The sequence below is a fragment of the Dendrobates tinctorius genome, unplaced genomic scaffold (assembly GCF_039654945.1).
Source record: "Dendrobates tinctorius isolate UK_male_01 unplaced genomic scaffold, ASM3965494v1 ptg000275l, whole genome shotgun sequence".
Classification (NCBI taxonomy): Eukaryota; Metazoa; Chordata; class Amphibia; order Anura; family Dendrobatidae; genus Dendrobates; species Dendrobates tinctorius.
In genome coordinates, this window is record NW_027361942.1 from 265,966 (window position 1) to 293,141 (window position 27,176).

Below are 27,176 nucleotides of genomic sequence, written 5' to 3' on the forward strand. Positions count from 1 at the left end.
CCACGATTTGACGGCCCCTTCCAAGTCCAGCTGACCACATCCACTTCAGTAAAACTTGAGGGAAAGTCCACCTGGATCCACGCCAGTCACTGCAAGAAGGTCCTGTCAACAGCAGAATGACTGTACTCCTCATCACCTTGCTGGCAGTGACAGGGTTACTGCACTCTACAGAGACACAGGACAAACTCTTAAATGCTGACTGGGACAACAAACTTATTCGGCATCATGCTCTTCTTATAAAGGACAGAAACCGAAGGACTGTTGGATCTGTCCACACAGCCCAGTATCTGCGAGGACCATGACGTACTTGACCTTACCTCTGGAGCCACGGGAGGTATTAACCCCACACTGCATACATGAGACTTGGACTCAATCTAGGTGTGCCCCGTGATATATCTGCCTCATTGGCTGTAATCGGATGGGCCACTAATCCCTGGTTTCAGTTTAATATAACGCGGCCTAAGGTACAAATGGGGTGGCGGGAATATGATTCAGATATCGGAGATATGGTCGCCAGGAGGAGGACTGAGATCCCTCACTCAGACCCAATTCCCAATGATGGACGGTGGTTCAGTCTTCAACACACTGGAGCAGACACCTGTGGTGAGGACAATAATTGCTTCCGCATATACACTCGCGATCAGACACAGGTTAATGATACGGTGTACCAAGATGGTGTTGAAGGCTGTAAATCATCTACAGGTAAAATAATAAGGAAAGAAAGGGGTAAATGTACATCTGGTATAAGGGGAAAACAAATGAATAATACTCGGTGCGCCCATAAGCCCTTTCTTGGATTTTTGGCATTTTGCAGACTTGTATGCAAATTTTGTTGTTTTGCTTATTGTTTTATGTAGCCGTAAAAGCGCTAATATATGTATTACTTAAGCTACTGGATAATGTATGCATAAAAAAAGAATCTAAGGCTGAATCTTCTGTAGTGTATCATAGACCCCAGGTGGCCATTGCTGATGGGGAAGGTGAATGTCCACACTGAGGGTGGATGGGAGAAGCAGGGAGGAAGCTCCCTTACGGGTACTAGACCCATGAGACAGTAGCTCCTTTGTGGACGTCAGCTGACCCTGTGGCAAAGGTTATACCATTTACAAAAGGGGGGAATTGATATAGAAGGGTTAATGGTTTGCTTTTATATCCCTTTAACTCCCTTTAATACTTCAATTGCCTTTTGCCTAATAATGCTAGAATTATTCTTGTGTAGACTAGTAGTCTCTGTTTCAAGGAGACTATACTTGTTATCATATTTGTTCTCAATAGTCAGCAACAACATGTTCTGGGTACATTGTAAACAAGGTATGACCCTGAGGGGTGGAGGCTACATGAGCCACATAGAGTTACATATTGTTGTAAATGGTATAAAGTGATTTGCGTACGGCCCATGTGTGTGCAGTCTCCTTTGTTTCTAAGAGCTTGTAAATTAAGGGCGTAAACTCCTAATTGTCAGGAACACCACACTGTACTTGCTCTCTGAGCCAGTGCGCGTGTCCTGAGTGTCAGCACCGGCGTGCAGCCTCCGCTGAGCAGTGACTCACTCGCAATGTAGGGGTACCGGGGTCAGGTACAGCCAGAAAGTACCGATGCACAGGACCTGTGGATGCTGAAGTTTAGGAAGCCAGCATAGGACCTATGGTCATGTGAATGGTCATGTGACTGCAAGGGGGCGGGGCTTAGCGTCCTGCACACAGAGAAGGAAGAGAACTCAGAGTCCAAGCAGAAGTCATGCACAGTACAGACCAGCGAGGTACAGGAGAGATAAACAGACGGGAGGTCAGACAAAGCCAAAGGTCATACACAGGGTCACAGTACAGTACCAGGGAGGAGACAGAGCGGATAATCAGGGCCAAGCAGAGATCAAAACCAAACAGACATAGGAGGTACCAGGCAGAATCCAAAGCAATATCCAGGGAACAGACCGAGTCATACACAGAGAATCAAGTAACCAGAACACAGCACTAACACACTCAGGGGTCACCACACAATGCCAAGGGCGAAAGTATAACTGACAGGGATGGGAGCGTCCTGAGGCTATAAGAAGCCTCCCCCAGAACCAGGGAGAGGCCACAATCATAGCCCCAGGTGTGCAGGTAAGCCTGCACCGGGATCACAACCTTTAACCCCAGAAATGCCAGTCATCAGCACTGGTTCCAAACATTAACCCCACGTGTGCGAGTCAAACCCGCACTGAGATCATGACAGTACCCCCCTCTCAACGGGGGGCCTCTGGACCCCCAGGCTTGCCCGGGTACTTAGCATGGAAAGCCCGCACCAGGCGATCAGCATGCATCAACCGGGCTGGTACCCAGGACCTGTCCTCCGGTCCATACCCCTTCCAATGAACCAGGTACTGTACCGACCGCCGTACCAACCTGGAATTTACGATATGACCAACCTCGTACTCCACCTGCCCCTTGACCAAAACCGGAGGAGCAGCAGACTCGGAGTCTCCCCGGACTGCTTCAAAAGGTTTCAGTAGAGATTTGTGGAAGACGTTAGGGATCTTGAAAGAGGGTGGAAGGCACAGCCTATACGCCACTGGTTTGATTTTTTCCACAATCTTGTACGGGCCAATGAATTTGGGTCCCAACTTGGCTGACGGAATCTTTAACTTAATGTTTCGCGTGGAGAGCCAAACTTTCTCTCCCACCCGAAACATGGGACCAGGTGTTCGTTTCCTGTCCGCGAAATACTTATACCTGCCTTGAGACCTAGATATACTCCGCTGAACTTCTGCCCATGTATCTTTTAACCGCTGAACAGAGTCCTCAGCCCCGGGGCACCCCGAATCCAGACGAGAAAACTCACCAAAATGAGGACTGAACCCATAGTTAATCAAGAAAGGGGACCTACCAGTGGATTGACTCACCCGACTATTGAAGGCAAATTCAGCCAACGGCAGTGCATCACACCAGTCATTCTGTCTAGCAGAGGTTAGACACCGGAGGATCTGTTCCAGGGACTGGTTAGTGCGCTCCGTCTGCCCATTGCTCTCAGGATGGTATGCAGACGAAAAGGACAGAGACATACCTAATTTTTTGCAGAAAGCACGCCAAAACTTAGCCACAAACTGCACACCACGATCAGACACCACATTCAGGGGTACCTCATGCAACCGGATGACATGCTGCACAAACAACCTGGACAACGTCTCAGCTGACGGTAGTGCGGACAGGGGTACGAAATGAGCCTGCTTAGAAAACCTGTCCACCACTACAGATTGGTAACAAAATCCATGGATAAATGAGTCCATGGCCTTTTGGGCACTGCCAAGGGTATCAGCTCCCCTGCCGGCCGGCTATGAGAGCTTTTAGAACGAGCGCAGACCCCACAACCAGCAGTGCGGATTTATCACATAACTCAAAATCATTAAACCCCCATTGAACAATCTCCCCTGTTTTCCAGTTAATAACTGGGTTATGGCGTTGGAACCAGGGCATGCCCAACACCAACCCTGCAGGTAGATTGTCCAGCACAAAACAACTTATGTTTTCCACATGAATAGCGCCCACTCTGAGTGAAAACATATCAGACATAAAGAGAATTCCCTCCTTAGTGAGGGGAGATGAGTCAATGGCCATCACCTTGATCGGAACCTTGAGCCTAACTGTCCCTATCTTGCAGTGTGTGACCAATTGGGAGTCAATGAGGTTAATAGATGATCCACAGTCGACGAAGGCTGTAGAGGAAAAAGAACTACCGTCCACAAATAGTTCCACAGGCAGTAATACTTTAGAAAACGAGGAAAATGGTACCTGAGGGTCTGAGCAGCCTCCCCGTTGACTACCCAGACCTAGTCGTTTCCCGCCGACCGGGTTTGAAGACGGGCAATTCGGGCACTCCCTTTTCCAATGTCCCGTTTTACCGCAGTAAAAGCATAACTGCTTGTCCTTCCGGCGTTTCCTCTCCGTATCCTTCAGGGAGAGGGCGCCTACATCCATGGGCTCAGGGGCAGTCTCTTTTCCACTGGGGAACAATGGAGTATCCACCTGCATCACCCCTCTGGCCCGCAGCCTGCGGTCCATCCGGACGGCCTGGGTCATGGTGTCCTCGAGAGAGTTAGGTGGGGGATGTAACGCCAAGGCATCCTGCAGCTGCTCGGACAAGCCTCTGCGAAAGAGTCCTCGGAGTGCGGCGTCGCTCCAAGAGACCTCTGCGGCCCAGCGGCGGAATTCAGTACAAAACCACTCAGATGAGTGTTTCCCCTGACAGACACTCATCACCATGTCCTCTGCCAATCGCTCTCGGTCAGGTTCATCATAAATGTGCCCGAGGGCCTCAAAGAATGCGTTCACTGACATACGTTCAGGAGCAGAGGAAGACAGAGAGAAAGCCCATGCTTGCGGAGCCCCCCGAAGTAGGGAAATAATGACCCCCACCCTCTGGAACTCATCCCCGGAGGAGCGGGGCCTTAGAGAAAAAAAAAGCTTGCATCCTTCTCTGAAAGACCGGAACTCCTTTTTATCCCCTGAGAAAAGGTCTGGTAATTTGACCGGAGATTCGGGGGACGCTAATGACACATCCCTACCCCCAGAACCAGAAGCCCCTGCATCGACAGCCCCCTGCACAGTAACCACCAACTGTTGCTGGGTCTGGGCCATCGTGCGCTGTTCCACATTGAGCTTATGGAACATTTGGGTCAGGTGCTTGACCTGATCAGACAAGGCTTGTATGGGATCCATGAGGATAACACACACTTTTTTTTTTTTTCTGAAGAAAAAAAAACTGAAATGGTCAGTTATAATGTCAGGAACACCGCACTGTACTTGCTCACTGAGCCAGTGCGCGTGTCCTGAGTGTCAGCGCCGGCGTGCAGCCTCCGCTGAGCAGTGACTCACCCGCAATGTAGGGGTACCGGGGTCAGGTACAGCCAGAAAGTACCGATGCACAGGACCTGTGGATGCTGAAGTTTAGGAAGCCAGCATAGGACCTATGGTCATGTGAATGGTCATGTGACTGCAAGGGGGCGGGGCTTAGCGTCCTGCACACAGAGAAGGAAGAGAACTCAGAGTCCAAGCAGAGGTTATGCACAGTACAGACCAGCGAGGTACAGGAGGGATAAACAGACGGGAGGTCAGACAAAGCCAAAGGTCATACACAGGGTCACAGTACAGTACCAGGGAGGAGACAGAGCGGATAATCAGGGCCAAGCAGAGATCAAAACCAAACAGACATAGGAGGTACCAGGCAGAATCCAAAGCGATATCCAGGGAACAGGCCGAGTCATACACAGAGAATCAAGTAACCAGAACACAGCACTAACACACTCAGGGGTCACCACACAATGCCAAGGGCGAGAGTATAACTGACAGGGATGGGAGCGTCCTGAGGCTATAAGAAGCCTCCCCAGAACCAGGGAGAGGCCACAATCATAGCCCCAGGTGTGCAGGTAAGCCTGCACCGGGATCACAACCTTTAACCCCAGAAATGCCAGTCATCAGCACTGGTTCCATACATTAACCCCACGTGTGCGAGTCAAACCCGCACTGAGATCATGACACTAATCTGGCCTCACTGGTGATCTGGCATATCTGACTCTAGGTCAGAACGAAAACAGCTACAACACCAGTTATACCTTTATGCATTCTTTATACCTGTTATATGGTTATACGTTCTTTATACCTGTTATACCTTTATGCATTCTTTATACCGGTTATATCTTTATACCCGTTTATACGTTCTTTATACCTGTTACACCTTTATACGTTCTTTATACCTGTTACACCTTTATACGTTCTTCATACCTGTTATACCTTTATGCATTCTTTATACCTGTTATATCTTTATACCTGTTTATACATCCCTACCAATCAATCTACTGGAGATCAGAGCAATCTACGTCTCCCTTCTGCACTGGCAGGACCTCCTCGCAGGACATCTGGTTAGCATTCAGTCAGATGCCACGGCATACTTAAACCACCAGGGTGGAACAGGCAGCAGATCTGTTTTGGAGGAGGTTTCCAGGATCCTAGTCGGGGCAGAAAATCACGTAACAGCAATCTCGGCTGTTCACATTCTGGGAGTAGAAAACTGGGCCGCCGACTTTCTAAATCGCCAGGGTCTTGCCTCAGGCGAGTGGTCAAACAACCCCAAAGTTTTTGACCAGACCTGTCAGAAATGGGGCACCCCCCAACGTAGATTTGATGGCATCTCAGAAGAACACAAATGTGCCCCACTTTATAGTCAGGTCTCACGATCCTCTGGCAATTGGTCAGGATGCCCTGGCCCCTTCTTGGTCTCTCTTTCGCCTTCTATATCTCTTCCCTTAATTCTGCGGGTCATCAAGAAGATAAAGTCAAAAGAAGTACCCACAATTCTGATGGCTCCAGACTGGCCCAGACATGCCTGGTATGCACAGCTAGCAAACATGCTCGCAGACACCCCTTGGAAACTTCCAGACCGTCTGGATCTTCTTTCGCAGGGTCCCCTCTTCCATCAGAATTCTCATTTGCTGAGGCCATCGTTCTGAAGGAAGCAGGGTTTCCACCTCAGGTCATACAGACCATGAACTGTGAAAATGGAAAAAAATATATTTTTCCCACAAAAATGTTGTTTTAGCTCCAATTTTTTTTTCACTTTCTTAAGTATAGCCAGAGAAAGTGGACCCCAAAATGTGATGTGCAATTTCTCCTGAGTACACCGATACCCCATATGTGGGGGAACACTACTTTTGAGGCACAGTGCAAAGCTCAGAAGGGAAGAGGCGCCACATTGGAGTTCAGATTTGCTGGAATGGTTTGAGGGGGCCATGTCACCCTGGCAGAGCCCCTGAGGGGCCAGAACACCAGAAACCCCCCATATCTGATACGATTTTACAAACTATAACTCTCAATGTATTAATCTAGGGGTGCACGGAGCATATTGACACCACATGTGCCTCACAGAATTTTATAAAATTAGGCAGTGAAGAAAAAATAATTACAATTTTGCCACAAAAATTTTGTTTTAGACCCAGATTTTACATTTTCATAAGAGGAAATGGGTGAAAAATAGCACCAAAATTTGTCACGCAATTTCATGCTGAACGTGGAAATAACCCATATGTGGCTTTACACTACTGCTTAACCATATGGCGAGACTCGGCAGGGACGGAACGCTATTTGGAGAACTCCATATACAGAGCCCCTAAGGCAGTGGTGGCGAACCTGTGGCACGCGAGCCCTCCCGGTGTGCACAAGCGCCGTCTCCTCCAAATTGGCGCCATCACCACTATCCTCAGCCTGCTCGTCATGTCACTCACCACTAGCGCCACGGCCACTCTCCTCTGTCTCCCATCAGCTGAAGGTGGAAATCATCTCCGTCACTGAGGGGTTAAGTCTGTTTTACTTTTTTTTTTCTCGCTTTATTTTTTTTCTTATTCTAAGGGCTCGTTCACACTAGTGTATAACTTGGACCAGTGTTCTACAATCTGCCGATTTATTCTCAGCTCATTTGTCCCTGAAATCTGATGGGTGCAAGAAAAAGCTTCGATGCCAAACGGAGAATCAGGAGAAGGTCCGATGGGTCCGGTCACGAGCAGGAAACTGTAAATGGCCGCGTGAAGGGTTAATAACTGTACCGATTGTACACGACCCAAGGATGGGACGAGCACCAAAGAGACTCGCTTGGACTGATCAGACCAGTGGTTTCCTTTCATGGACCTCATCTCAATCACAATGTGGCCATATTATAACAAAGTACACAGAAATGGTTTGTGGGGTTTTTTAAATTTTGACCGTATAACGCATTTTTCCATCTGTCCTGTGCTGTACATGTCAGCCCCTAATTACGCCCCTCCGGGTTCTATCTACCCTCCAAACAAAAAACACAAAAACTGAGCTTGGTTTGAGTTGGTATACAGGCAGCACATAAAGCATAGAAAACCTACAAGAAGCAAAATGGACATAAAGCTGCTGGAACTCATTAGGTAAAACCACAAGGGCATTTAATGCCACAGGGCTCCTAGTAACACTGTGATGAAAAATAACAGCGTAACCGCCATCTCGCTGTCGGCAAGGTGCAGGACCAGGGTCTCCTCGCCGACGGTGGGACGGCTTTTGTGCTGTTTCTGATCAAAAACAAAGAACCCTGTGTTATTGAAATTCACTTTTGCGTTTGACTTATTTAGTTACAGCAGGGTTTATGTCCATTTTGCTTCTTGTAGGTTTTGTCCATTTACCCACCAGTTACCGCGTGAACCGATATGGGTTTAGAGGCGCTGCGTGCTATGTACCAGGGGTACAGGGTGGCTACAGATGTTTCACACCTCTTTGTAGATACAAGATCGGAATTCTGTTTACGATAAAGCAATTCTCCACCCCAAAACAGAGGAGTGACTAAACATTTGTCACGTACTGTCACCTACCTGGTGTCCTCTGCTGTCCTCCAACTGTGTTCTGATTCTCCTACATCCAAGATGGCCTCCATAGCGACAGGCGACAGCCGTATGTCTGACCCACACCTCCATAACATGGCACTTCCTACTTACCACAGGGCTGACTGGATGTAGAGGGACCAGAATGCCGGCTTCAGTGTAGGAGTCAGTGGGAGGTAAACAGAGGAGACAGGTAGGACGACTCTACATGTGACATGTGTCATCACTCGTCAGCACCAGGCAGAAGCTGCTACATCACCAGGATCCAAAGAACAGGGAGATTCATTACCTATAACACAAGCTCAGTCATTTATATGTCAGCACAGGACTCGTGGAAGTAAAATATGGACGGAAAGGCTGGAAGGAATATTAACAAAAGGTAAAGAAACTAAATCTGTGCTTCCAAAATCATTAAGAAGAGGTGTGAAGGCGGCCTCGTTATTCATCAGTGCACCGCTGGACTCCACAGGAGCAGCCGCGCCATCACCGGACGCTTCTGCTGTGATGTGGACAGCGGATAAAGCTTCACTGCACCAGAGACTCCACACGATATCACATGCCCGTCGTCATCCCATGCCCATCGTCGTCGTACGCCCGCCATTATTACATACCTGTGGAAACATTTACCGGAATGTCCTCCTTCCAGTCACGCACACATGGCTGATCCCCCCTCGTCATCGCTTCTTCTTCTGTCTCATCCTTCACTTTATTCTTAGTCGGATATTTCTCCTGATATATCAGATGTAACAATCAGCACAATACAAGAAACCACCAAAATCTATGACATCTATGACCTCGATCAGAAATGTCCCCCTCATATACAGATCCGGTACAGGGCTCAGCGCCGTCTACCTGATGATCCTTCATGATGCTGTGATTCTCCTCTGGACAGTCCCGAGAATACAGAGAACGGGAACATCTCTCTGGTGGATTCCTTTCCACAACTCCATCTGTAAAGAAAACACAGTAACGGAATAGATTGTGTCATGAGATGATGGAAGTAGTAGCAGGTGACCACTGAACACATGACAGTCTCCCCTCCTCACCCTGCTGATCGGTCCATATAGCAATCGCCTCTTGTTCTCCATCTATAGGTTCAATCTTAATATCAATCAGATCTTCACCCTAAAAAGTAAAATGTAAGATGAACTCAGATCCTATCACTTCATGGTCAGATGTTGGGGGGGACTTCAGTGTCATCTACCTGATGACTCTCCGGGATGTTGCGATTGTCCTCTGGACTGTCCTGGGGATACAAAAGACGGGGACATCTCTCTGATGGATTTCTCCTCCTGGATCCATCTGTGGAGACACACAGACTGAATACATGACCTGCCATGTATCTGTTTATATATGAGACACGTCTCTCAGAACCGGTAACTATAGGTTTATGTATCAGGGACTAAACTATATTCTTGTGATCCTCACCACCGGTACCGAGGTCCCAGCACATTGTGGAAACAAACATGAAGTGATAATCAGTGAGGCCAAAGCCTAATGGTCTCTGCTCTGCACTCAGAGGATGAGGACCCTGAGGAGAGGGACAGAGAAGACCCTTATCAATCAGATGGAGGAGCCGTACCGAGAAACAGAACTTCTCCAAGTTTCGTCTCCACCAGGGATGGAACCACAGAGGAGCTGGAGAAAGCTCCACATTTCGATCCATCTGTTTCTTCTCTCCTAATTCACCATTATGGAGATGGGGGAAGGACGGTTACCATTTATCAATGATTGTTTTTTGAGACACTCATGATGTCACCATGAGGACACGGCCTCCCTCCTGGACAGGATACTCTGGGATCATTAAGAGGAGAGAACCTGCCGCCATCATATTAAAAGACGAGTTACTAAGTTTTTATTACTAAGGGCAGCACGGTGGCTTAGTGGTTAGCGCTGCAGCCTTGCAGCGCTGGAGTCCTGGGTTCGAATCCCACCAAGGACAACATCTGCAAGGAGTTTGTATGTTCTCCCCGTGTTTGCGTGGGTTTCCTCCCACATTCCAAAGACATACTGCTAGGGAATTTAGATTGTGAGCCCCATCGGGGACAGTGATGATAATGTGTGCAAACTGTAAAGCGCTGCGGAATATGTTAGCGCTATATAAAAATAAAGATTATTATTATTATTTATTGTGCTTTAACCCTTTCACTACCTATAACATATAGGTACGCCCTGGCAATTGTGACAGCACAGGAGCTATACTCTCGCAATCTCCGCTGGGAGCTCGGTTTACGTGATAGCAGAGATTGTTCTATAAATGCCAGGAGCGGTGCCCGTACGGCAACATTTAGGAGGCTGGGAGAGGGAGTTCCCTCTCTCTGTTCCGATCGGTGCCACCGCAACATCAATGCAAGAGCCTGATGGTCGTCATGGCAACCTCAGCGTGTGTGTGACGTCCGTCTGGTATGAGTCTGGGCTGCAGTAAGACAGCACCCCGAGCAACCCTGAGACCCTTTACCCCTATACAGGGATCTGGAATTACAGCAGAGCCCAGGAGGTAGCTGTCTGTATAAGAGCAGCGGACCAGAGCAGGATGGACGCCAGGAAGGGGTTAAAAAACGGGACCAAAAGCGTAGTCAGGAGTCCAAGTCTAAACCAGGCGGGCAGCAGAGGTACAAAAATGGCAGACAGTAGCAGAGTCAAAATCCAGGCCAAGGTCAGAGTCATAAACCGGGAGGGAGGCAGAGGAACAAAATCGTTAGGCAGGAGCAGAGTCAGAAATCCAGGCTAAGGTCAGAGTCAAAGATAGCAAATAACACACTAGCACATCGGGGAAACCAAGACTATATCTGGCGGGCTGCAGGCCAGGCCCCAAGGTATTTGAAGGATCAGGCTATCCCTCACAGGCTCACAGTCTGATGACGCCATTCGGACCGCCCCCAGGACCAGGCCAGATGGTGATGCACCAACTCCTTCATGACTGACAGAGGAGCGGAGCCTGCATCCACCAGATGTCTGCGCAGGAGCCCCTTCTCTGCCACCACCACCCACAGGCGAACCACGGCGCCCCCTAGTAGTCGAGGCAGGAACAGCCGTCCTCGAGTCTGACGGCGACATGACAGTCCGGCGCCTCCCAGTGGCTGAGGCAGGAACAGCAGTCCCTGTGTATGACTGCGACGTGACAGTACCCCCCCCCCTTCTAAGAGGGGCCTCCGGACCCTCAAAACCTGGTTTGTTAGGGTGAAGGTGAAATTTCCTGATCAACCCTTTGGCATGAATGTCACCAGCAGGGACCCAGGACCTCTCCTCCAGACCGTAGCCCTTCCAGTGCACCAGATACTGAACAAACCCTCTCACTAAGCGGGAATCAAGGATACACTGGACTTCATATTCCAAGGCACCCCCGACCAAAACTGGTGGAGGAGGGGACTGGATTGGATGAATTGGAGAGCGGTACAATTTGAGGAGAGACTTGTGGAAAACATTTGGCAGTTTGAATGATTGAGGGAGTTTCAGACGAAAAGCTACTGGGTTAATCACCTCAATAATTTCATATGGACCAATGAACCTGGGACCCAGTTTGGCAGACGGCACTTTAAGCCTAATATTCCTGGTAGAAAGCCAGACTTTGTCTCTAACTCCCAGGTGCGGCCCTTTGGATCGCCGTCTGTTAGCAGCCGAAGCTTGTCTAACCTGAGCCCCTTTCAAGTTTGTGTTCACTTCTGACCAAATCGTCTTTAACTGATGTATAGATCTTTCTACCCCAGGGAGCTCTGACATTTTAGCAGAGAATGAACCAAAGCATGGGTGCAAACCAAGATTGCAGAAACATGGATTTTTGTGAGTACTCACCGTAAAATCCTTTTCTCCGAGACGCTCATTGGGGGACACAGATACTGTGGGTGCATGCTTCTGCCGCTAGGAGGCTGACACTAAGTGAAAAAAAGAGGTTAGCTCCTCCTCCGCAGTATACACCCTCGCCCCTATTGCGGGCGGAAATCAGTTTGGTGCCAAAGCAGTAGGAGGACAACAAATCAGCCTTAATACAGGTACAACATGTCCAAAGGAAAACACCACCCTTATATCAAATAAGTAAACGCATATTCATTTAAACAAGAGCCAACTGGCTAATAGGGTGGGTGCTGTGTCCCCCAATGAGCGTCTCGGAGAAAAGGATTTTACGGTGAGTACTCACAAAAATCCATGTTTCTCCTTCGTCTCATTGGGGGACACAGATACTGTGGGACATCCTAAAGCAGTCCCTCGGTGGGAGATTGACTCACCGATCCAAGCTACATTCACCTCCTGTTTAATGGTGCGCCACCGTTGCTTGGAGAATCCTTCTACCCAGGCTTGCATCCGCCGAGGTCTGAGCATGGATATTATGTTTGGCAAATGTGTACAGGCTGGACCAGGTTGCTGCCTTGCAAACCTGTTCCGTCGAAGCCTGATGCCGAAGCGCCCAAGAGGCGCCCACTGCCCGAGTAGAGTGCGCTCTGATCCCTGCTGGAATCGGCGTGCCTCTAATGCAGTAGGACTCCTGAATAGTCAAACAAATCCATCTGGCTATGATCGACTTTGAGGCAGCGAGTCCCTTCCTGCGTTCTTCAGGGAGCACGAAAAGCGTGTCCGTCTGAGGAAAGGGTGCCGTCCGTGACACGTACCTCCGGAGGGCTCTTACCAGGTCTAACGTGTGAAGAGCCTTCTCCCACACGGTGCACCGGTGCTGGAAAAAAATGAAGGCAAAACAACATCTTCATTGATGTGAAAAAGAGGACACGACCTTCAGCAGAAAAAGAGGGGCTGGTCTGAGGACCACCTTATACCTATGGAAAGTGAGGAACGGAGCTCGGCAGGATAGAGCCGCCAGCTCTAAAACCCGCCTGATGGAAGAGATGGCCACTAGGGGAACAACTTTCCAGGAAAGGTATCCTGAAACAGTTCCAGTGGAGCTTCCTGCAGAACGCTTAAGACCATGTTAAGAACCCAGGCGTCTCTCGGCGCCATATAGGGAGGTATCAAGTGGAACACTCCCCGGATGAAAAGTTTTCACCTGCAAATTGGTAGTAACCCTGCACTGGAACTGGACGGATAAGGCCGACATTTGTCTCCTGCAGAAACCTGGGCAAAGCCTGAGTCCAATGCTCTACCGACTGAGCTATCCGGGCTCTCTGAGCCCGGCTGGAGAAAAACCAAGACGTTGGAGATCCAGAATCTTAGCGGAGAAACACCGCGCCTCGACATCAAGCAAAGAACACCTTCCAGGTGTGGTGGTAAATTCATGCTGAAGCAGGCCTCCGGGCACTAATCATTGTAGCGACCACCTTGCTCCCGAACCCTGCCTGGGTTAGAATCCGAGATTCAACGGCCCTGCCGTCAAACACAGGGTCCCCGAGTTCGGGTGGCAAATTGGCCCTTGAGACGGTAGATCTGGACGCTCTAGCAGGCGCCCAGGAACGTCGGCGAGCAGCTGCCTTAGATCTGCGTACCACGCTCGACGGGGCCAGTCTGGGGCCAGCAGAATCGCCGGCCCCCCTTCCGTCTTGATCCCTTTGCTGACTCTCGGGAGTAGTGGCAGTGGGGGAAATAGATATGGGAGGCAAAACTGGTTCCATGGCAGAACCAATGCGTCCCCCGCGAATGCCTGCGGGTCCCTGGCCCGAGAGACATATGTGGGCACTTTGGCATTCACTCTGGAAACCGTCAGGTCCACATCCGGAGCTCCCCACAGTTGACAAATCTGTTGAAGAACTTCGGGATGTAGAGACCACTCTCCGGATGCAAGACCCTGCCGGTTGAGGAAGTCTCCCGCCCAATTTTCCACTCCCGGGATGTGGACAGCCAAAATCACCGAGTGGTTTGCTTCGCCCCACTGAAGAATGTGCTCCACCTCGCGCATGGTTGTTCTGCTGCGGGTGCCCCCCTGACGAATTATGTAAACCACCACCGTGGCGATGTCCGATAGAATCCGGACGGGACGGCATGCTAGCAAGTGATGAAACCTCTGCAGAGCCAGCCGAATTGCTCGTATCCCCCAATAAGTTGATCGGGAGGCGTGCCTCCTGTGGCGACCACCGTTTCTGGGTTGTGTGGTGGCGAAACACCGCTCCCCAACCGAGGAGACTGACGTCAATTGTCATTATCAGCCCATGACATGGGGGGAAAGGTTCCCCTAGGCCAGAGAGGAACTGGTTATCCACCATCCGAGCGACTGCCTGACTTGAGAGGACAGTTTGCACCGCCGATCGAGCGTGAAAGGATTCTTGTCCCAGGCTGACACGAGGCGTGCTGCAGAGGGTGAAGGAAGGAACTGGACGAAAGGTATCGCTTCGATTGCTGCCACCATTTTCCCTAGGATCCTTATCGTGGATCGGATGGTATGAGGGACTGGTTGGCGTAGTGTCCGGACTCCCTGCCGGAGACTAGCGCCCTTTCCTGAGGGAGAATTATCAACCCTCAACAAGTGTCGAAGATCATCCCTAGGAAGGAGATCCTCTGAGCTGGCACAAGGGATGATTTCTTTGCATTGACCAACCATCTAAGCGGCAAGAGTATCTAGCGTGATGTTGACACCTTCCTCACATGCCCGTATTGACGGGCCCTTGACCAAGAGGTCGTCCAGATAAGGCAAGACGACTATGCCTCGAGAATGCATTGTGGCCCTGACAATTGCCAAAACCTTTGTGAACACTCTGGGAGCCGTGGCTAGCCCGAAGGGTAGCGCTACGAACTTAAAATGCTGAACGCTGATGGCGAAGCGTAGCCGCCTCTGATGAGGAGGAAAAAATGGGAATATGCAGAAAAGCGTCATGGCTGTCAATTGAGGCCAAATATTCTCACTGTTCCATGACCGCTATGACTGAACGGAGAGACTCCATCCGGAAATGTCTGATCCTGATAAATTTGTTCAGGAGCTTTAGGTCCAAAACAGGCCTGACAGACCCGTCCTTTTTGGGGACCGCAAAAAGGTTTGAATAGAACCCCTGAGCTCTTCCATGTTCCGGCACTGGAACAATCACTCCGTTGTGCAGGAGCGGCTTGATGGCACCCAATAGAGCCCTTACCTGGGTATCCACCCTGGGAAGCCGGGAAGGAAAAAACCTTCTTGGAGGGTATCTGACAAATTCTATTTTGTAACCTGAGGACACCAACTCTTTTACCCATGCGTCGTGAGCAATGTTGGCCCAGACGTGGTGAAAACAGAGTAGGCAGCCGCCCACTTGCTGGTGTCGTCTGGTAAAGATCTCAAGTCATTTGGCCGATGATCCTTAGGATCTGGGTCCCCTCGATCTGGCCTCTTGAGCACGCATTCTCCCCAATGGGTTGGGTCTATATGACCTGCCGCTCCCTATCCTGGTTGGGGCGGCCTGAGGTGGCGGAATTGGGCCCCGTAGTCCACCCGGAGTCTTTTAACACATGACCCCAGACTGTCTCCTATTCGGGTCCCGGACCAGGCTCAGGCTGCTTAGCGGCCGCCACCTGACCAATGCCGTCACACCCGGCCTAGAATGGCCGGTGGCACTGCGAAAGGCCCGAAAACGTGCCTGAACCGGGTGACGAAAAAATGATCTAACCTTCTGTTGGAGGAGAAACACGCTCCTTCCTCCTGTGGAGTCGGAGATAAGTTGATCCAAAAATAGTCAGCCGCACTGATCAGGCAGGGACGTCAAGGACTTCTTGGAAGTAGAATCGGCCCGCCATGTCCTCAACCATTGGGCTCTTCAGATAGAGATTGCATTAGCGGCAGCAAGTGCTGAACAATTGGCCGCATCCAAAAACGCATTCATTACATAATCTCCGGCTATCGTCATCTGACCTGTGACCTCCGAGATCTCTGCAGGTAGGTCCTGCTCCTGCGCGACCTTGTTTAATGTTTCTGACTATGATATCATAGCCTTGGCTACCCAAGTTGCTGCGAACGAGGGAGCGAGTGCAGACCCTGACGCCTCATATACTGAACGAGCTAGGCTCTCAATAAGGCAGTCCGTGGGATCTTTAATCGAGGAAACCCTAGGGACAGATAACAGGGTCTTAGTGGCCAGGCATGAAACCGGAGGATCCACTATTGAGGATTCCATCCATTGTTTACGGAGGTCTGGAGCAAACGGATAACGCATTTCGAGTGCCCTTTAACCCGTGAAAAATGCCTTTTTGGACGTTCTCTGTGCCGCTGTACTATGTCCTCAAACTCAGGGTGAGAGGAAAAAATTCTGTGCGGCTGCTTCACTCGTTTACATACAACTTTATGCCCCGTAGCCGCTGCGGTATCATCCTCAATCCCCAGGGTCTGATTGATGGCTTCTATGAGGCTGTCCACTGTTTCACGTGACTCTGGAGTGTCCAGGTCAATGGGCTCGTCTGAGTTGCAATCTGAGGTCTGCTTGCTATCATCCACTGGTGACAGGGAGCGAGAAGCAGATCTTACGGATGCCAAAGGCACCGGATGGACTGGGAGACACCGTGTGGATTTGTTTCCCCCGAGTCTGCCTGGAGTGAGGGCGGCCCCTGCAGGCCGGAGGCTCCTGTGAGGTGGATGTTCCCCCTAAAGGCGGCGAAACACTGTCCCTGCCCCTATCTGGGGCCTGAAGGGATTCTATTGCTCTCATAAGCGACACCATGTACTGTGACAGTGATCGGGCCCACTCCGGGGGCACCGGATGGACTGGGCGACACCGTGTGGATTTGTTTCCCCCGAGTCTGCCTGGAGTGAGGGCGGCCCCTGCAGGCCGGAGGCTCCTGTGAGGTGGATGTTCCCCCTAAAGGCGGCGAGACACTGTCCCTGCCCCTATCTGGGGCCTGAAGGGATTCTATTGCTCTCATAAGCGACACCATGTACTGTGACAGTGATCGGGCCCACTTCGGGGGATTTGACACATTGGTCGCGGTCGCAGGGGAGGGCTCCTTGGCGCGTTTGGATTCGCAGACTTCGCATAAACGCTGCTCTGCGCCCGCGGAAACGCAGTCCGACAAGAGATGCATGCCGCGTAAAAGAACGTGTGCGTCTTTGCTTTTTTCGGACATGCTGTATCTGTCCACTGCCGGGGATATGGGGAAGAGGTAGCTCCTCGTTTTTCCCTAGCATGGCCTCTCGGGCAGCACATACCCCAGTCCTGCGCCCCCCCGACCAGGATGCTTACTTTAAATCGTGCGCCGAAGCCGGGGACTCGATTTTTACCGCCGCCGAGTGCGGGGCGGGCTGCCGGAAGTGACACGCGGCCCCGAGGGCGGAACTTTCGGCCGCAGCCTAGCTCCGGCCGAAGCTGCGGCCTCAGTTTTTCCCCTACCCGACCGGGGTGGGGGTGGGGGGGCGCAGTACCAAAAAATGGTGCTACTGACCGGCACAGCGTTCCTGTCCTGACGGATCCAGTCCTTCTCTTGCATGCTTGTGGACGCCGCCTGCTGCGGCTGTGGGCTCCAGCCCGAAATCTTCGCAGGAGCCCTCCCCGACCCTCTCCTCACCGATGATCTTCTTCAGCCTGAGCGCAGGTATGTGAGGGGGTCTTTGATAAAAAACAGGACGCTGCAGGCACCCTAGCTCCATCTAACCCCTTCAGGGTGTGAGGAGAGGGACCGTCCGCCACCTTGCAGCACCGCCGTCTAGCGTTGGTGGAGCAGTGGGGGCCGCACAGACTAGTCTTGTGCCTCTGTGCAAGCCCATGGTTTCAATACCTAGGGGTGGACAGGGCTAAGTCTGGCATAATGTCCCACGTCGCGGGAAAGGATACATGGAGGGACACTCGCACGTGCTTGCCCGTTGATGGTTTGGGGAAATCGGATCCTTTCAATAGGATGCGTTGCCCCTGTCTCATCTTCATAAAATAACAAACAAAAATAGAAGTCTGGGGAAAAAGTCCCAGATATGTTCCTCGGTGCGGGAAAGGATACGTGGAGGGACACTCGCACGTGCTCGCCCGTTGATGGTTTGGGGAAATCGGATCCTTTCAATAGGATGCGTTGCCCCTGTCTCATCTTCATAAAATAACAAACAAAAATAGAAGTCTGGGGAAAAGTCCCAGATATGTCCCTCGGTGCGGGAAAGTATACACGGAGACGATACTCAACGCGTGCTCGCCCGTTGATGGTTTGGGGAGATCGGACCCTTTCAATAGGATCCGTCGCCCCTGTCTTATCTTCATGGTAAACTAGAAAAAAAATAGTCTAGAGAGATCCAGACTGTGTGTGCCTCCATAGGACACTAAGCAAAAAACTGATTTCCGCCCGCAATAGGGGCGAGGGTGTACACTGCGGAGGAGGAGCTAACCTCTTTTTTTCACTTAGTGTCAGCCTCCTAGCAGCAGAAGCATACACCCACAGTATCTGTGTCCCCCAATGAGACGAAGGAGAAAAAAGGGGTAGTCTTGATGGACTCCTGGTACAGATTATTCAGGGCGAACTCTGCTAACGGCAGATGTTCCACCCAATCGGACTGATGCTTGCTCAGACACATAACAACGGAGATATTGTTCCAGAGCTTGGTTGGTGCGCTCTGACCATTGGTTTCAGGGTGATAGGCAGAGAAGAAAGACATTTCAATGCCAATGCGTTTGCAGAATGCCCTCCAAAATTTCGAACGAACTGGGTACCCCTGTCGGACACAATATTCACAGGAGCGCCATGCAGACGTACAACATGAATAATCAACAGTTTGCTTAGGGTTTCGGAATTAGGTAGTCCAGACAGAGGAACAAAATGACACTGCTTACTGAACCTATCCACCACCACTCAGATACACGTCTTCCCTTCTGAGGGCGGTAGGTCAGTAATAAAGTCCATGGAGATGTGGGTCCATGGACTCTCAGGGGTAGGCAAGGGCTGGAGCCAGCCAGCAGGGTGATTATGGGGAGACTTAGTGCGAGCACAGATTTCACAAGCCAGTACATAGTCCTTACAATCGTTTACTACAGTTGGCCACCAGAAATTCCGCATACCAGAGAAGAATCACGTCAGAGCCCTGTGCCCTCCGTATACCAGAGAAGAATCACGTCAGAGCCCTGTGCCCTCCGTATACCAGAGAAGGATCACATCAGAGCCCTGTGCCCTCCGTATACCGGAGAAGAATCACGTCAGCCCTGTGCCCTCCGTATACCAGAGAAGAATCACGTCAGAGCCCTGTGCCCTCCGTATACCAGAGAAGAATCACGTCAGAGCCCTGTGCCCTCCGTACACCAGAGAAGGATCACGTCAGAGCCCTGTGCCCTCCGTATACCAGAGAAGAATCACGTCAGAGCCCTGTGCCCTCCGTATACCAGAGAAGAATCACGTCAGAGCCCTGTGCCCTCCGTATACCAGAGAAGAATCACGTCAGAGCCCTGTGCCCCCTATATACTGGAGAAGAATCACGTCAGAGCCCTGTGCCCTCCATATACCAGAGAAGAATCACGTCAGAGCCCTGTGCCCTCCGTATACCAGAGAAGAATCACGTCAGAGCCCTGTGCCCTCCGTATACCGGAGAAGAATCACGTCAGAGCCCTGTGCCCTCCATATACCAGAGAAGAATCACATCAGAGCCCTGTGCCCTCCGTATACGAGAAGAATCACGTCAGAGCCCTGTGCCCTCCGAATACCAGAGAAGAATCGCATCAGAGCCCTGTGCCCTCCGTATACCAGAGAAGAATCACGTCAGAGCCCTGTGCCCTCCGTATACCAGAGAAGAATCACGTCAGAGCCCTGTGCCCTCCGTATACCGGAGAAGAATCACGTCAGAGCCCTGTGCCCTCCGTATACCAGAGAAGAATCACGTCAGAGCCCTGTGCCCTCCGTATACCAGAGAAGAATCACGTCAGAGCCCTGTGCCCTCCGTATACCAGAGAAGAATCACGTCAGAGCCCTGTGCCCTCCGTATACCGGAGAAGAATCACGTCAGAGCCCTGTGCCCTCCGTATACCGGAGAAGAATCACGTCAGAGCCCTGTGCCCTCCGTATACCAGAGAAGAATCGCGTCAGAGCCCTGTGCCCTCCGTATACCAGAGAAGAATCACATCAGAGCCCTGTGCCCTCCGTATACCAGAGAAGAATCACGTCAGAGCCCTGTGCCCTCCGTATACCGGAGAAGAATCACGTCAGAGCCCTGTGCCCTCCGTATACCAGAGAAGAATCACGTCAGAGCCCTGTGCCCTCCGTATACCAGAGAAGAATCACGTCAGAGCCCTGTGCCCTCCGAATACCAGAGAAGAATCACGTCAGAGCCCTGTGCCCTCCGTATACCGGAGAAGAATCACGTCAGAGCCCTGTGCCCTCCGTATACCAGAGAAGAATCACGTCAGAGCCCTGTGCCCTCCGTATACCAGAGAAGAATCACGTCAGAGCCCTGTGCCCTCCGTATACCGGAGAAGAATCACGTCAGAGCCCTGTGCCCTCCGTATACCGGAGAAGAATCACGTCAGAGCCCTGTGCCCTCCGTATACCGGAGAAGAATCACGTCAGAGCCCTGTGCCCTCCGTATACCGGAGAAGAATCACGTCAGAGCCCTGTGCCCTCCGTATACCAGAGAAGAATCACGTCAGAGCCCTGTGCCCTCCGTATACCGGAGAAGAATCACGTCAGAGCCCTGTGCCCTCCGTATACCGGAGAAGAATCACGTCAGAGCCCTGTGCCCTCCGTATACCAGAGAAGAATCACATCAGAGCCCTGTGCCCTCCGTATACCGGAGAAGAATCACATCAGAGCCCTGTGCCCTCCGTATACCGGAGAAGAATGACGTCAGAGCCCTGTGCCCTCCGTATACCAGAGAAGAATCACGTCAGAGCCCTGTGCCCTCCGTATACCAGAGAAGAATCACGTCAGAGCCCTGTGCCCTCCGTATACCGGAGAAGAATCACGTCAGAGCCCTGTGCCCTCCGTATACCGGAGAAGAATCACGTCAGAGCCCTGTGCCCTCCGTATACCAGAGAAGAATCACGTCAGAGCCCTGTGCCCTCCGTATACCGGAGAAGAATCACGTCAGAGCCCTGTGCCCTCCGTATACCGGAGAAGAATCACGTCAGAGCCCTGTGCCCTCCGTATACCGGAGAAGAATCACGTCAGAGCCCTGTGCCCTCCATATACCGGAGAAGAATCACGTCAGAGCCCTGTGCCCTCCGTATACCAGAGAAGAATCACGTCAGAGCCCTGCGGCCTCCCTGCGCTCTGACGTGACAAAGAAAGAAGATCATTCAGACGTGCCGCGGCCATGTGGAGACATAAAGGACTTCCCCGGGCTGAACGAAGGAAGCTGAAATCCCAGAGTTAATACACAGAGGAGACTGGTAAGCGGCCACACGGAATCCCAAGCTCACGCGCTCTCAGGTGGCTGACAACCCCGAGTCAGCCGGGACAACAGCGCACGGAGCGAGACATTGAAAAAGAATAAGCGGCTAACAAGAGGAGCCCAGAGGTGGGCCAGGGACACATCTCCCAATAAATAAATCGTGGAGTTGGGGGGGGCTTTGTCACTGCTCTCAATACAACTCCCCCCACTGACAGTTCAGTATTATGGCGGCAGACGGCAGCAGCAAATACACTGACAGCTGTCAAATCGGCGGAGGTTCAGAGCGCCACTTCTTACCCTCTCTCTGTTGTGAGGAGGTCATTTTAACACTTTACTGAGCCTTTTACTATCTCTGTTTCTGTCCCGGTTAGTGCTCCAGGGGTAGGAGCAATTTATTATTAACCCTTGGCTGTCTCTCTCTTGTTCTGATTATATTTAAAAGACCAATACTCTCTGAGACTAAAGGCTGACAATACCAATGACAATACAAAGCGAGTAAAATATAAGCGTATTGTGGTTCTTATATACCGCCATTAAATGGGTAAATTCTCATTTTCCCTCAATACTCAAATAATTCTGATACCATGATAATTGGTTAACTATATCACTTCTAATACCATATTAGTTGGCTAACCCTTTATCCCATAAATTCTCTAAGACCCTATTAACCTCACAGTAAAGCCATCCATCACCATACTAGCTGGTTAAATATTGCTAATATCATTTTCATTGGTTTCGCCTCCTTCCTATTTCTAATACCTTAATAGTTGGTTCACAACATAGAGAATGAGCCGTACGGATTCAAAGACAAAGGCTACAAACAAGATCCCAGAAGGACAAAGACTTCGATCGTACCCCCTCCATGGACGCCGTTAATACACTGAACCCACTTTTATTAAAAAAGGAGAAGAGCAGGCGTCTGATAAAACCACCAGATCACCTCTGGAAGATAATAGTGACATTAATACATCTGACTCTACCAAAACAAAAACTCCGCTCTCCAACTATCTAATGAAATGGACACATCTTTCTCTGCCAAAAGGAAGGAACCGGGGGAGAAATTCGCCTCGCAACGTAACATCAAAGGTGATGGTTCGGAAGACTCTTCCTCTTTTTCACCCAACCCCAGCCCTAAGTGAAGGTTAAAAAGCGTAGACCGCAAAGATTCCGTCAAAATAGATAAAAACACCATTGAACTCTATAGGGCTAGTCTCGCCGAAAAAATAGACTAGAACCTAAGGGTTTCCATGGAAAAGCAAACTAAAATATTTCAAGAGACACTTGAATTATTCAATAAAGGATTGGAAAACCACGAAACAAGACTGACGGAAGTGGAGGAAAAGACGGATGCCACGATGAAGGGAAACCAACAGTTTAAATCGGATATAAATTAAAATGGCGGATTTGGAGGCTAGAAATAGAGGAAATAACGTCAAAATAAGAGGCATTCCTGAATCCGTCTCTCCTAGCCATCTTGCTGACTGTGTCAAAACTGTATTCAAGGAAATTATTCCATCTCTGTCTGATCTGTTACTAGACAGGATTCACAGGTTGCCCAAACCGCTAAAAGATCTCCCCATTAAGGCTGTGTACCCACGCAAGTGGTTTTTTCTCGTTTTTTAAGGGTTTTTATCGGCAAAAATGCTTAAAAAACACTTACAAGAAGCATTCCATTCATTTTAATGAATTCCGCACTTTTTATGCACATTGATGCGGTTTTTTTTCCGCGAAAAAACGCATCGCGGTAAAAAACCGCAACATGCTCATTAATTTTGCGGAAAAATCTGCATTTCTAGCTATATTCTATGAGCAGGAGGATTCTCCTGCAAAAATCGCACAAAAAAACGCGTGTTTTTCCTGGGAAGGAGTCTGTTTGTTTCTGCATACGTGGGTACATAGCCTAAAGAGATCAAAGTAGGGTCAGGGACAGTGGAGGATTCCCGGAACCCTATGGCCACCTAAGATTCTTCGCGGATCTCTCAAAAGATACAATAGAAGGAAGAAAAAAGTTCAAGGACGTAACAATACCCCTAAGAGGCACTGAAATCCCATATAAATGGAGTTTCCCCCTGAAAAGGGAAAACTAAGGCCTTGTTTTCACCTGAGGAAGGCCTGGAAATCTTGAAATCAATTAAAACAGGCCAAATGGAATGATTCTTCTGGTCCAACTAACCCCAATTGAGAAGCATACCTGCTATTCTCTCCAGAACTGTCTTTTCTTTGATATAAAATGGACTTAATAGCAGGCCTAAATGTCTAGTAGTTCTACGAGATTTCATATTTATGTAGAGTTTCTGCCTCCTTCCTACTATACCCTTGAGGATGATCTTCGGGGCTTATTTCCTCAGACTTACCGCAACAAAGAAGAGTCTGCGGGTGTAGTCTCCTTCTGGAGGACTTTGTTACAGTTAAAAATATCGTTTATTGAGATGCTTTATTGTATTTTAGGATATTGCATTTCCACATTTGTTATATACTATGAGTTTTAATGTGAAATTAATTTGTCTAAATACTTTGTGTGACAGTACATTCCAAGGTTTTCCCTAATTTTTATTTCTGTTCCTTCCTTTGGGTTGATCCTCCAAAAAAATGAAATTACAATTATTGCCATACAGCGTCAGAGGGCTTAACAGTCCTAGAAAACGCTTCACGATTCGCAGTGAGATGAATAGGTCTCACTCCGACGTTGTGTGCCTTCAAGAAACTAAATTTACAAATAACTCCCTCAATATTTTTCAGACAAAAATTTCCCAAATATTTTTCAGTCTTCTGGTCCAAGGAAAAAAGCCGGGGTGATCACTATGACAAAAAATTCTCTTCCATTTGAATTGCTAGAAGACGTCAAAGATGAGAAGGGCCACTTCCACATTTTGATTTGCAATTGGAATAGTTCCACCTACACATTCGTAAACACTTACTGTACGTCCCTAATAAAGGCCAAATCAAGTTCCTAAACAAGCTTATGGAGAAAGTAAACTCAATTAAAAGAGGTTCTTCCTTGGTGATTTTAATATGGTTCCGGATGGCAAACTAGATTCCACTGCACCTAATAGATACACAGTACAGACCAAAAGTTTGGACACACATTCTCATTCAAAGAGTTTTCTTTATTTTCATGACTATGAAAATTGTAGATTCACTCTGAAGGCATCAAAACTATGAATTACCACATGTGGAATTATATAATTAACAAAAATGTGTGAAACAACTGAAAATATGTCTTATATTCTAGCTTCTTCAGAGAAGCCACCTTTTGCTTTGATTACTGCTTTGCACACTCTTGGCATTCTCTTGATGAGCTTCAAGAGGTAGTCACCGGAAATGGTCTTCCAACAGTCTTGAAGGAGTTCCCAGAGATCCTTAGCACTTGTTGGCCCTTTTGCCTTCACTCTGCAGTCCAGCTCACCCCAAACCATCTCGATTGGGTTCAGGTCTGGTGACTGTGGAGGCCAGGTCATCTGGCGTAGCACCCCATCACTCTCCTTCTTGGTCAGATAGCCCTTACACAGCCTGGAGGTGTGTTTGGGGTCATTGTCCTGTTGAAAAATAAATGATGGTCCAACTAAACGCAAACCGGATGGAATAGCATACCGCTGCAAGATGCTGTGGTAGCCATGCTGGTTCAGTATGCCTTCAATTTTGAATAAATCCCCAACAGTGTCACCAGCAAAGCCCCCCCACACCATCACACCTCCTCCTCCATGCTTCACGGTGGGAGCCAGGCATGTAGAGTCCATCTGTTCACCTTTTCTGCGTCGCACAAAGACACGGTGGTTGGAACCAAAGATCTCAAATTTGGACTCATCAGACCAAAGCACAGATTTCCACTGGTCTAATGTCCATTCCTTGTGTTCTTTAGCACAAACAAGTCTCTTCTGCTTGTGGCCTGTCCTTAGCAGTTGTTTCCTAGCAGGTATTTTACCATGAAGGCCTGCTGCACAAAGTCTCCTCTTAACAGTTGTTGTAGAGATGTGTCTGCTGCTAGAACTCTGTGTGGCATTGACCTGGTCTCTAATCTGAGCAAGCTGCTGTTAACCTGCAATTTCTGAGACTGGTGACTCGGATGAACTTATCCTCCGCAGCAGAGGTGACTCTTGGTCTTCCTTTCCTGGGGCGGTCCTCATGTCAGCCAGTTTCTTTGTAGCGCTTGATGGTTTTTGCCAATGCACTTGGGGACACTTTCAAAGTTTTCCCAATTTTTCAGACTGACTGACCTTCATTTCTCAAAGTAATGATGGCCACTCGTTTTTCTTTACTTAGCTGCTTTTTTCTTGCCATAATACAGATTCTAACAGTCTATTCAGTAGGACTATCAGCTGTGTATCCACCAGACTTCTGCACAACACAACTGATGGTCCCAACCCCATTTATAAGGCAAGAAATCCCACTTATTAAACCTGACAGGGCACACCTGTGAAATCAAAACCATTTCCGGTGACTACCTCTTGAAGCTCATCAAGAGAATGCCAAGAGTGTGCAAAGCAGTAATCAAAGCAAAAGGTGGCTACTTTGAAGAACCTAGAATATAAGACATATTTCAGTTGTTTCACACTTTTTTGTTAATTATATAATTCCACATGTGGTAATTCATAGTTTTGACGCCTTCAGAGAGAATCTACAATATTCATAGTCATGAAAATAAAGAAAACGCTTTGAATGAGAAGGTGTGTCCAAACTTTTGGTCTGTACTGTAAGTCAGAAACGTTCAACAACTGGCTATTTGGAAACGAGTTGTTCGACGTATTTTGATGCTTAAACACCACTTCAATAGAATTTAGCCATTTTTCAGACCCTCATCATTCGGCTTCCAGAAATGATCTGATCTTAACAGGTCTTCTCCTTTCCTAAATTCTCATTAGTCTCTATCCTCCCAAAATCTGTATCTGACCCCGCTCCAGTTATAAGTGAAATTACCAGAGGTGCAGCAATCAACAAACAATTTTTATGGAAATGCAGTTCCTCTCTGCCCCACATCCCTGGACCTTAAATGCAAAAATCTCTACGGCCATTAATATTACTTTAATGAGAACGGGGAAAATCTTACAACTCCGCTTTCCTGCTGGAACGCTCACAAAGCAGTATTGAGAGGTGTCCTAATCCAAATTTCTTCTAAATTGAAAAAATTAATAGAGAAGATCGCTACTTTACAAAACTTAATTAGGAATAAAGAGTTAGCCTTAGCCAATAATCCCTCGCCTTGGCCAATAATCCCTCGCCTTGGCCAATAATCCCTCGCCTTGGCCTCCTTCTCAGTCGGAACGCTCTAAACTCAGACAAGATCTGAAGGCTACAATTCTTTCCTTCTACGATTCGGCACTTAGACAATTCAAACAATACACAAAACTTAATCGCCCGTCTAGATATATGTCCAATAGGATTAAGAAACTGAGATTGACCAAATTCTCTCCCCAAAAGGCGATTCTTTATCCCACCCGCAAGATATTGTTAATGCATTTGCAAAATACTATCAGGAGAATCCCCAGAACCAACCAAATCCATCAGATCTCGAATCCTTTTATCATCTATGAACCTCCCTAGATTGAGTGAAGGAGACATCCGCGTTCTTTCTTCTCCTTTTATTAGGCACTATTAACCATCTGAAATCCTTCAAGCTTCCAGGCCCAG

General features: G+C 49.2%; 1 protein-coding gene across 2 annotated transcripts in view; it reads right to left on the bottom strand.

The window, feature by feature from the left end:
- The window catches only part of LOC141072546 (uncharacterized), a 129,319-nt gene that overhangs the window by 38,667 nt on the left and 63,476 nt on the right, over positions 1 to 27,176 (bottom strand). For both annotated transcript variants that reach the window (XR_012226697.1, XM_073559811.1), the window contains exons 3-6: positions 9,570 to 9,667; positions 9,412 to 9,490; positions 9,218 to 9,315; positions 8,977 to 9,094 (exon numbers count right to left, since the gene is read on the bottom strand). Coding sequence is in view for 1 of the 2 variants with exons in the window: in XM_073559811.1 (XP_073415912.1) it covers positions 8,977 to 9,094; positions 9,218 to 9,315; positions 9,412 to 9,490; positions 9,570 to 9,667 (393 nt within the window). In the remaining variant the exon portion in view is untranslated. The remainder of the gene's footprint in view (positions 1 to 8,976; positions 9,095 to 9,217; positions 9,316 to 9,411; positions 9,491 to 9,569; positions 9,668 to 27,176) is intronic.